Source organism: Meleagris gallopavo, chromosome 9 (assembly GCF_000146605.3).
Source record: "Meleagris gallopavo isolate NT-WF06-2002-E0010 breed Aviagen turkey brand Nicholas breeding stock chromosome 9, Turkey_5.1, whole genome shotgun sequence".
Taxonomy (NCBI): Eukaryota; Metazoa; Chordata; class Aves; order Galliformes; family Phasianidae; genus Meleagris; species Meleagris gallopavo.
This window is the reverse complement of record NC_015019.2, coordinates 1,997,084-2,008,603: the sequence shown is the minus strand read 5'-3', so window position 1 is coordinate 2,008,603 and position 11,520 is coordinate 1,997,084. Positions and strand designations below refer to the sequence as shown.

At 58.2% G+C, this 11,520-nt stretch overlaps 1 protein-coding gene across 1 annotated transcript in view; it reads left to right on the top strand.

Moving 5' to 3' along the window:
• Nucleotides 1–7,665, top strand: part of EFNB1 (ephrin B1) — a 22,048-nt gene extending 14,383 nt beyond the window's left edge. Inside the window, exons 3-5 of the mRNA XM_010715105.3 lie at nt 2,020–2,118; nt 3,080–3,208; nt 3,929–7,665. Of these exons, the coding sequence (XP_010713407.1) occupies nt 2,091–2,118; nt 3,080–3,208; nt 3,929–4,317 (546 nt within the window). The 5' untranslated portion in view covers nt 2,020–2,090 and the 3' untranslated portion in view covers nt 4,318–7,665. The remainder of the gene's footprint in view (nt 1–2,019; nt 2,119–3,079; nt 3,209–3,928) is intronic.
• The last annotated feature ends 3,855 nt before the right edge of the window (nt 7,666–11,520 follow it).

Sequence of the window (11,520 nt, the reverse complement as noted above, 5' to 3'; positions counted from 1 at the left end):
GGGGGCGCGGATCCGCGGATCCCTCCGCCCTTCTAGTCACGGAACCGGGCCGAACCAGCCCGTAAACCGTTGACACCTCTTCAGCCCATCCATGTGATTCTCCATCTGGCACTTTTATATTGTTTGAACATTTAATATTTTGGTCGTATCTGAAAGCCATGTCTGTGGAGTTATTTTGGAGAAATCCATGTCTCCCGTTGCTGCCACGTGCTCTACCTTTGCAAGATCTCCAGCACTGCAGCCATGCTTTCTTTTGGTCATTTTGCTGTCATTAGTTATCACCTCCTAAATAAGACCTCATAGGGTCTGTGGAAGTGGTTGCAGTGCTGTTTCCCAGCCCTGCTGGCTGTGCAGGAGCTGTGTGGAGCAGGGTGCTGTGATGCTCCAGGCAATAAGACGTGTGGGCAGGCTGCAGTTTGGGCTGGAAGCAGGTGGAAATGAGTTTGTCCCCAGGAGGTGCTGCCCGGCTCCTGGCTGTGGGATGGTGTTGCCCCGTTCCAAGATGCAGGATTGAGGTCTGTTGGAGATGGAGCAGCCCCAGATGTGCGTGCAGCAGCCCGTGTCCCCTTTTGGTGCAGTGTGATGCTGGGCAGGGAAGCTGTTCATGGAACATTTTGGTTTATTTCACGCCAAAAGCAGTACCTCTGGCCTTGGAGTGCGGAGCTGCTGTCTGTTGTGCAGGAATGTGCTCCCTCAGATGTCTTTATGGGCTGTTGGAGCTTGGCCTGAACTCGGTTCAAGTTGGGAAGAGCTCATGCAAGCAGTGGGGGACATTTCTCTGCTTTCCCCATACCTTTGCATTGAGATTTATGCTGGTGGTGCTCCTATCAAACTGACCTGTGGGCGTCCAGCTCCGTCCATGGGCTGCTGGCTGCCCAAGAAGCTCTAATGAGCAAAACGCACTCGCTGAGGTTGGATTGCAGGAGGGTTTTGGACCAAGCAGAGGGCTTGCAGCCCCAGCCCTGGCATGGTCCAAGCTCACGTTGCAAGCTCAGCTGTGTTCCTGAGGGCTCCAGCCCCACAGGGAGACAGCATCAGAGCTCCCACAGCTCTCAGACCTGCCCTGGCCCTGCTGTAAAGCATTACCCGTTCCTCATCCTGGTGCTGCACCATGGCCCAAGGTGTTCCAGAGCGGTAGAGATGTAGCATGGAGGGACACGGTCAGTGGGCATGGTGGGATGGGTTGGAGTTTGGTGACCTGAGAGGTCTTTTCCAACCTAAGTGACTCCGTGATTCTAAGGCTGCCTGGTGGATGCTTGACCTGGCTGGTTTGGTGGTTTCCCCTCCTGTGCCCCATCCTGCTGTGGGTACCAGGGGATGCAGCTCGCTGTGTTCCCACAGGAGGGAGGCTTAAAAAATCTGTGCCGGCTAAAGAAAAAAGTTAATGTGAATTTAACTGACTTCTGCCCTGCAATTAAAGCCATTCGAGCCCATTGGGGCTCTGAGTTTACATTCTTTACTGAGGCACAGTGTGTAATTATATATGTATAATTTAAACTGTGCATATGCATGTGTTCCTATTATACACCGAGGAGCAAAGGAAATTATCCAGGAATTAAAGGGGGAGGAGGGTGCAGGCACTGAGAATGGCTCACTTGTGTGGATGTGGTGGCAGGGGAAGCTGGAGGGCTCACATCCTCACCGCTGCAAGCATCTCTGGGCCAGGCATGCCCAGTGCTGGCTGCTGGCAGCCACGAGTGAGGAATAACCCTTCATGTTCTTGTGCTGCACCTGGTGGGCACTGTGCTGCCGTCAGAGGAACCTGGAGCTGCAGAGAGTGCTCTGCGTGGCTCCTGATGGGTAAATACGTGGGCAGTGTTCATGCTGCTTTACAGAAACCACCCTGAGATGGTTCTGTAGGGTGGGAGATGTGCGGAGTGGTGGACACATCTTTTTCTCTGCTCCTTGGCATTGTTCTAAGCTGGCCCAAGGGGACTAGGCACAGACGGGAGAGCTAAATAAAGCCAGCTTGTCAGCACTCTGTGTTCCTTACAGCTCTGTAACTCCCGCCTTTCACCCTTACAGCCACCTCTAATGGGACACTGGATGGCCTGGAGAACCGGGAAGGAGGGGTCTGCCAGACGCGCTCCATGAAGATCGTCATGAAAGTGGGGCAGGGTGAGTGCTGGTCTGTGGGCACCCAAGTGCCTGGTGCAGGAGAAGGGCTTCCTCTGGCTGCATTTAGTCTGAGCGAGGCAAGCTGGGGGAGCTGAGGGGTGAGGAGCTGCTTTGTTCCTTGCTAAGGCTGTCAGGTTGAATTGGTTCTGTTTCTGTGCAAATAAGATGCAGCTTGCAGCAGGCTGCCGTTCCTGGGGTGCTCATCATCCCTCCGCACCCACAGAGGAGCTGAAAACCCTTTCCATTTCCCTTTCTGCCCGGCCACCGTCGTAGACCTTCAAGTTGTCCTCAAATGGCTTTGCTTCCTGATGCAGCTTCCCCCAGCTGTGTGTTATGGCAGCCTGTCTTTTTGGTTGGGAAGCTGAACCAGGGCTCCGGTCCCAGCATGTGGTTGTTTCTGGATTCTGGGGACAATGAGGCCGGGCCAGTTGCTCTTGAGAGCGTGGACAACTTTCAATGGAGTTGATTCAATGGGCTTCAGGGTCTCTGCCCCCGGAGCCTCCCTCCCTGCACTGCCGAGTGCCTCCAGTTGCATCCATGCCACAGGCCTGTGTTGGCCCCACCGTGGATGCAGAGCTCCTGCTGCCTGCTTCTCATTATTTTGTTTTCACATTGGGGCCAATATTTATAACAAACAAAAGAAGCAGGCCTTGGCAGCCTCCCTTCCTTCGTGGTCTTCCTGCTGCCCTGCAAGGAGCGCGCTGCAGCCCACGCACAGGGGGTTGGAAAGCATGAAAAGATGTTGGGTGTGGGACAGGGATGGGAAACACCTTCCCCCAAATCCTGCATCCTTTTCCAGGGGGAGCCCATCTGCAGTGATGTTCCCTGGCCTCATCCTTGTGCCTAGGTTCTCTTACCATTGGGCTTGCCACTCTTGTGTTTTTAAGCCACAGCAGAGTGGCTGTGTTGGGGTGGTAAGGTTGTCTTGAGATTTCTTATCCATCACTTCTCCTCCCCTCAGATCCAAACGCGGTGATCCCGGAGCAGCTGACGACGAGTCGGCCCAGCAAGGAGGCAGACAACACCGTGAAAATTGTGACACAGAGCCCACGCCACAAAGTCCCCACGGTGGAGGAGCCTGGCAAGCCAGGTAACTTCCGCAAGAATGTGCTGTGCAGGCTGGAGCTGTGCTGCCTGTGGGGTGGCTCCTTGCTGAATTTGGCATGCATGCTGCAGGATGCTGGGCACTGCATCCCTGTATCGCCAGCATCTGCCCAGCATCTCACAGCCCAGCTCTGCACGCGGTGACCCAATGAGGTGCTGCTGAGCAGAGCTCTCAGGCTGTTTTCCCAGCTCTGGGCTGTGCTGGCAGCAGTGCAGCAGAGAAGTGCTGTTTCAGCACACTCCTCCTCCTCCTCCTCCCTCTGCTGCCCATCTGTTCCTCCACGTACATCTGAGAGGTTTTGGAGGAGTTGAGGTCCTTGGGTTTTTGAGCCGAGCCAGTGTGAAAGCTCTTTGAAGGTGGTTTCCTGAGTTCCTGACCCTGCTGAGAGAAAAGTGAAATCAGATGAAGTAGGGAAAAGTTGCTCTTTTCTTCTCCTGCGGCGCAGCCAGCCAAGCGACCGCCCCTCCGGGGCCAGGGTCAGCAGGAGGTGGGGGTCAGTCATCGGATATTGCAGGGCTCTGGGCACCAGACCCCGAGATCATTACCGTGTGCAGAGCTCCCAGGGTGCACCCCGGTCACGGCCCAGAGCTGAGCCATGCGCCGGGTCTGGCAGGAGGGGGTGGGGTGAGATGTCCCGTGTGGGGCTGGGGTGGGAGGGCAGGGAGCCCACCTGCTCACACTGACACCCATCTCCCTTCCTCGCAGGCTCCGTCAACCAGAACGGCCAGGAGACACAAGGTCCCAGCGACGGGTTCTTGAGCTCCAAGGTCGCCGTTTTTGCCGCCATTGGCGCAGGCTGCGTCATCTTCATCCTCATCATCATCTTCCTCGTCGTCCTCCTGATCAAGATCCGCAAGCGGCACCGGAAGCACACGCAGCAGCGGGCCGCAGCCTTGTCCCTCAGCACCTTGGCCAGCCCCAAATGCAGCGGGAACGCCGGCTCAGAGCCCAGCGACATCATCATCCCCTTACGGACTACAGAGAACAACTACTGCCCGCACTACGAGAAGGTGAGCGGGGACTATGGGCACCCCGTCTACATCGTGCAGGAGATGCCCCCTCAGAGCCCAGCCAACATTTACTACAAGGTGTGAGGAGCAGCCTGGGCATGCCACGCAGGAGCGCCCGGTGGGGCCGGCAGCAGGAGGCAGCGTGCCCGGCCGCGGCACGGCGCGGGAGCACAGGGGTCTGGCGCCTGGCAGCGCCCTGCTCACCCGTGCGCTGCCTCTCCCTCTTTGTATTTAGTTTTGTAGTTCTCAGCTTTTGTAATCCCAAGACTTTGAGGGTGAGCTGCCAGCATCCTCCTCTCCTGCTCCGGACTGTGGCTGCAGCGCGCGCTCTGCCTTCCTGTGCCCGCCTGCACGCCTCTGGCACCCGCGGACTCCCACCTCCCCTTCTGCACTTTGGGATTTCCCCTCGTCACCTCCACGCCAAGTGCCCGTGCAGGGGCCTGGGAGCTGCGACGGACGCCGAGAGGAGCAGCGAGGAGCCCTGGGAGGAGGAGGATGCTTCGCCCAGGTGCCGAGATGCAGAGAACTGTGCAGGGAGGAAGCTGGCAAACCCGATTTACTACTACTACTATTATTATTATTATAATTATTTTAATTTTTTGTAACATTTTTATTTTTGTGAATCGTGGCGGGACCCCCCGCCCTGGGCACATGCCACAGCCTCCTTCCAGCACGCCGTCCTGCTGGCGCAGGCAGATCCGCCGCTGCCGTTTTAAACTTTTGTGTTCGTAGCTGTTGACTCTTGTTTTAGTCTCTTTATAAAAAGAAAGAAAGAAAAAAAAATCACATAAATGATGTCTCAAGCATTCAGCGCGTGAGGGTCTGAGCACTCCTTCTGCCCATGGAGCAGCAGCAATCCTGGGCATCCCCAGGGCATCCTCCTGCCCAGGGCTCCGGGCAGTGCGGGGCAGAGGAAGGCTCCATGCAGGTTCCCGTCAGGCTGGGACTGCTGGAAGCAAAATGTGGAGCAGCTGGGGGTGGAGGGAGGGCAGGGCTGGCAGCACGTCCCTTGTCACCGCTCCCGTCCCAGGGCTGGGGCTGCTGGGGCTGCAGGTGGCTGGCCCGGGGTGCAGCCCTGCAGCACTTCTCCTTGGAAAGGAAAACTGGAAAACAATCATACAGGACATTGCCAGGAGCAAGCTGATGTCTGGGTCACCATCCATCCTTCCATCCATCCATCTTTCCATTCATCCATCCAGGCAGGGCTGCTCGCCTTCGGGGAGCTTCACCCCCTCCTTGTCACCTCAGCCTCATCGTGCCCTGGCTCATGTTTGCAGGGGAGGTATTGCGGTGCCACAGTGCTCAGTGCTCCACATGCAGCCACCCCGCAGCCACTGATGCAGTTTCTCCAAGCCCAGCACCGCTGGGTGCTCACCCATCCCCTCCATCACACCGCACTGTGCCACTGCCTGGCCCATCTCATGCCCCGAAGTGGAAGTGCTGAGCTTTGGGCTGTCCTGGTGGGACGCTCCCAGCTCTCTGCCACCCTGGATGCACACTGGGGCCGGCGATAGCAGCCCTGTGCCCTGCCTGTCTCAGCCCTTGCATTCCTTTTTCCTTTCAGAAGTAGCTGCTTTTGCTCAGGGACTGAGTGTGGGGCGAGGGGGGCTGCTGCCTGCCGTGTGCCCCCGGCCTCGCTTCTCGCCCTGCTCCGGGCACGTGCCTGAGGCTCCAAACCAGGCTGCAAAGTGCCCAAAGAGCGAGAGAGCTGCTCTGCCAAAGTGCCTTGATGAGGAGAGGGCCGGGGTGGCAGGAGGGGGGGCAGCCCTGTGGTGCCATCGGGGAGGGGCTGGGGCAGGAGTGTGGTCCTGAGCGGAGCGTTCCTTTGTGTTGCTTTGGTTGTGTTGTTTTGAGGTCGGGATGGAGCAGTGTGGGCAACCCCAGCTCTGCTCCCCTCCTCTCTGTGGGCATCCCTCTCTCCTCACCCTCCCACAGAACACCCTCCAGACCCCCTCAGCCCTTTGCCTTCCCCTCCGGGTGTCTATGCAGATGCTGTGCTGTGCCGGCGCTGCCCCAGGGTGTGGGCTCTGCTCTCCATTGCGGTAAATTGTGTCTTAAAAAAACCAATAATTTAAAGCAAAGCCCTCAAATTCCCCCCGAAAGAATGGTTTGGAAGTCCCCAGGGGCTGTGGCAGCAGGGAGGGAGGTGATATATGGAGGGAAGGCTGGGCAAGGAGCCCCATGCCAAAAGCCAACGTCCTCATGGCGGTCACCGAGCAGCCGCGTCCCCCTCTGCAGCTCCGTGGTGGCACTGGGGCGTGGGTGGAGATGGGCAGACCTTGTAAATAGGTGTGCAGGGAGTGGGGATTGGAGCTTTTGGGTCTGGCTGAGCCCTCAGTGCTGTGCCCTGGCACACAGCATCCCTTTCTGCTGCTCGCTGAGAGCGCTGCGCTTGGTTTTGGGTTGTTGGTATTTTGGTTGTTTTTTTTTTTCCCCCCCCCCGTTGTTGTTTCCTTTTTGTTTCATTTGGTTCGTGTAAATAGTAGTCTTTTTTGGAAGAAATAATGTAAAGATGTTTTGTATAAACTCTGAATTATTTTCTGGTTGCTTTTTCTTAGAAAAAAAACAAACAAAAAAAAACGAGAACTAAAAAAAAAAAGAAAAGAAAAAAAAAAGAAAAATTTAACCATGAGAACGGGTGTAAAACATTGTCATACTGCAATCCACCCCAGAGCCCCTGCGGGGGTCCCACAGTGCCCCTCGGGGGGGTGCTGGGTGCTGCTGTGCAGAGTGCTCCCCGTGCCCCACTGCAGGAGGGTGCTGAGCGCAGGCTGAGGGCTGAGAAGTGCAACATCAGCAAAAGGAGCATCCCATGCGTCTCTTTCTTTTTTTTAAAAAAACCCATCAAAGCAGATAGAAACCCCAAAACCTCCGTGCAGCATCCTGAGGTCCTGCTCTGCTGTTCCAGCCCTGCAGAGCTGCTGCTGTTGCAGGGCCCCTTTTCCCTGCTGCCCCTTTTTTTTTACGGGCGGGGGGCGGACCCAGGGAAGGGGGTGGCACTGCCCCCAGTGCAGGTGATGGCCCTGGGCACCCCGAGTCCCGGCTGCCCCCAGGAGCCCGTGCTTTAAACCCACACGGCATCCGCAAAGGGAAACAAGCGGGCAGCCCCAAACCTGCACCCTGCACAGCAGCACCCCGCACCCCTCCCGCATTTCAGAGCCGTGCCCACGCGCACCCCCTGCATAGCATCCTTCACGGGGTCCCTGCAGGCACACGCAGGGATGGGGGGCGATGCCACTGCCCCGTGTGCCCCCCCACAATGCGGGCTTTTGTTTCTTCTCGTCATGTCCCTCCTTTCTCTCCCTCTCGCCTTCTCCCGGCTCTCCCTAGCATATCATCGCCATCGGTAACCCGCTCTGTGGCAGCTGAGCGCCATGGAGCCGTGATGGAACCTGATATATTGTTAAATAAAAGGTTTTTTTCCTATGGAAACCTTGGCTGTCTCTCGTGTGCTTTTTGGCTGCCCCAGGGTTGTGCTCTTATCGCTCAGCCTGGCTCCAAAGGGCTGGGACAGTGCAGCATGGCGTTAGCCAGGTGCTGTGCATGTGTGTGGTGAGTGCTAAAGCAGGGATTTTGGTGCCGTTTTGGTGCCATTTTGGTGCCGTTTGTGGTGCTGTTTTGGTGCCATTTTGGTGCCGTGTGTGCAGCTCTGCACCCAGGGATGGGGATGCGGTCAGGGGTCAGGATCTGCTCCCCGAGGAGGAGCGCTCATCCCTCCTGGTGATGTACTCTACCCATTCCTCTTTGCAGCTTCATTTAGTAAGTTACTAAAAAGTTGTTTTAGGAAATGGGGTGGGCGGTGCTCTAACCGGCTCCAAAGTGGGCTCCACCATGGCCGTAGCTCCAGCTCTTTATACGCTGCTGTAACGTGGCACTTGGCGTGCCATGGAGCACCGTGTGAGGGGTGGCTGCTGTTGCTGTGGGATATGGGATGTCTGGTGGGGGTGCAGTACGGAAGAGATAAGGTGTGTGCTGGTGTCCATGAGCCGCCTCCATGGGAAACCCAGGGAGCACAGGGCAGGAGCAGGGCTGGTGCCCCCCTGTTTGCCCAACGGCTGCTCTGAAAATGTACGGCAGAGCCGAGGCTGTGCCTATTGCAGACCTCGTGTGGGCTGCGGATGCTGAACTGTTCCGTGTGGCGCTGCTGTGATGGCCGAGGGGATGAGTTGGGTTTGTGGGGTCTCAGGGGAAAAATGAGTTCAGGGCACCGAAAGAGAATGGAGGAGGAACTTCCCCTTGGCAGATGTGCAGAGGGTGTTGGATGAGGTGGGATGGGGAGATCAAAGCAGCAGGTGGGTCTGCAGCACTGTGCCAGCAGTGGGCAGGGGCTGTCTGAACCTGGGGTCAGGGGGAAAGCGGGCCCTGGGGTGTGACATGTGGGCTCATATGTGGTTTGTTGCTCTGAAATCCCTCTCCTCCGCATGCTTTGATCCCAGTGTGAATTAAATAATGCTTTTAATTTTAAACAGCTTCACAGGGCCCTTATGGCCAAAGGGGAAAACCATGAGCACCCAGCCTGCTGGGACCTGCCTACAGCCCGGCACCCAGCAGAGGGGCATTGCTGCAGGACCGGGGCACACCAACAGCACCCAGAGCACGGCACAGAGCTGCCAGCCCCTGGAGTCCCACCCTGCGTGGCCATGGGCACAGAGCAAGGACGGACCCAACGGTGCATCATCCCGTATTGCACGGGGCCACACTTCCCTCTGCTCACAGCCCCGACCAACGCAAGCAGTGGCAACGGGAAGGGCTTTGCTCAGAGCATCCCTGCTCCCAGCTGCAGCACGGTGAGGAGGTGCAGGCTGTGCTCCCCAGGGCCAGCTGGTGCCGGGGGATTGGCAGCATCTTGCCGTGAGCCTGCAGATCTGGAGAACCCATTACAGCCGCTGATGCTTTTGGACATCCATCAGGCCTGGAGAAGTTATTTTAATTATAAAACGTAAAGGGGCTTTCTGTCAAGTTTATTAACTCACCCTTGGCCAGATCCCACCCGATTGGCCGCCAGCTCCGTGCACCCGGCAGCGCCTGCACACCCTGAGCCATGGGCAGCAGCCAGGCAGTGTGGGCACATCTGCAATGCCAGCTGCATGCAGCACTTCCTGCTGTGGTGTGAGCCAGGACCTGGGTGGACACAGCAGTGTGCTCAGGGAGCATCTCCTCTGCAGACCCCGCCTGTACAGTGCTGCGGAGCTGCAATCCCTCGTAATAAACCTTGGTCAGGCCAGCTGCCACAGCAAGGACGGGGAGGTTTATCCTTGTTTTCCCTGTAGTATATCTGAAATAACTAACAGGTTCCTCTGGTCGGGGCTATGGCTTTTCCCACACTGCAGCCTCGTGCCGCACACCAGCCCGCCTGCACCTGGCTTCTATGCTCACACCAGGAGGGTCCTGGAAGATCCATTAGGGCCGTGGTATGCAGCAGGTCCCACGGGCTCTGAAATGGGAGCAGTAACTGCAGGGCCCCGTGGGCTGCTTGTCACAGACCCATTGCAGAGCTCCCAGGACAGCGGCAGGGTGGTTCCCACAGGACTGGGGTCAGTCTGTGTCTCAGGGCTGGGCACTGCTGTTGGATTGTTCTGCACTGAGCTCTGCACAAAGCTCCGCTCGAGGCAGGACGAGTGCTTGTCCCGTGGCAGGGCTGCTGATGTCCCCAAATCCGTCTTCCCCGCTGTGTCTGTGTGTCCTGCTGTGGAAGTGGTGTGTGGTGCACGTGGGCTCAGGTGCTGGCTCTGGTGCAGGAGAGGAGCAGCGGAGAGGGGAAATTGTCAGGCTGGAACAAGGGTGAGAGCCCAGAAAAGGAGCTGGGAAGTGGAGGAGGGGGAGAGATTCCTTCCAGCGGCGTGAGGCCCAGCAAAGCAGCCGTCTGAGGGCAAATCCAGTAGTTCGTCATTGGTGCAAAAAAAGGGACGAGTGCGAGTATTATTCTGCAGCAAATGTAAATTAATTATGTGCAAGGTTTTAATGTTACTGAAACAAAACACTTTGAGGGGGTCTCCTGGCTGCTGGAGCAGAGCCTGAAGGAAACTGAGAGCTTTTCCTTTTTCTAGTCCTCACTGAGGATGAGAGGTAAACGGGAGATGTCAGTGCTGTGAGCAGGGGGGGGATCTGCCGGTGTGCTCTGTGCGGTGCAGTCACTTGTTGTGCACCAGGACACGACCCCGGGGCACAGAGCACTGCGGGGTGGACGTGCCCTAGGGGTTGTGGCAGGGACTGTGCTCCCAACGCTTCACCCAGCCCCGTGAGGATGCTGTGAGCCACTGCCGCTGTCCCCAGGGTCACCTCGGTCTGTTTGGGTTGGGAAGGGCTGGGGCTTTGGTTTCAGCCGGGCTTTCCCCCTCCCAATTCCTGCAGCCTGGTGTAATCCCCCCGAGCGAGCCCAGCGCCAGGTTCTGGCTGGAAATTGGCTCTGGTTGTGGCTCAGGGGTCATTGAAACGCGGCTGAGCCAGAAGGAAAAGAGAGACGGCGGCTGCAGAGGAAGCGGCTCGGGACGGCTCTGCTCTCTGCTGTGCCACAGCCAACGGGAGCCGGGCCCGGGGCAGAGCAAAGCGCCGTGCCGGGGGATGCTGGAGACAGCAGCCGGGAGGGTGGCAGAGGGCTGGGGCAGGGCACGGGGAATCGGCCCCGCACGGGAGCTGCGGGACGGCGGGAGGGACGCAGGAAAAGTCTGCCAGAAGAACAGGCGAGCGGCACGTCGGCCGCGGCCAGCGGCACAAAGGCAGCTGGCTGCGGGGTTTATTTTCCTTTGCATTAATGAGAGGAAGGAGCCGGGAGGCCCCGCGCTGCGGGCAGGTGCCTCACGGCCGCAGCCTGTGGCGAGATGGGAGCGGGGACGACTGGGGCAACGCGGGTCCCTGCAGGACAGCGGTGCCATTCCCTGCGTGCCCCGACTTGAGGGATGTGACCTCGGGCGGTGCCCGCTCAGCTCGCTCCAGGCAGCGGCACCCAGCGTGGCGTGCAGGTTAGCTGCATCCATCCCCGCTTCGGCTCTAAGTGCAAAAGCAGCCTGGGAGAGCGCCGCGTGGCGAACTTCAGTTTCCTGCTGCTGCACGCAATCGAGTGTCGGCCATTAATTATGTGCTTAACAAGCAAGCCCGGGGAGGAACCCTCGGTCGAGGGACAGCAGAGCCGTGCTGTAAATGGAGCGGCACGTCTGTCCCGGTCGGATACGGCCGCGCACGGCACCGCGTGCCTCCCACCGCCGCCCCTCGCCCTGCCCGGCCCCCAGCAGCCCCCGCTGCCTGCTGGGCTGGGCTGTGCTGCTCTTGGAAGCGGCCGCGGGGCTGGAG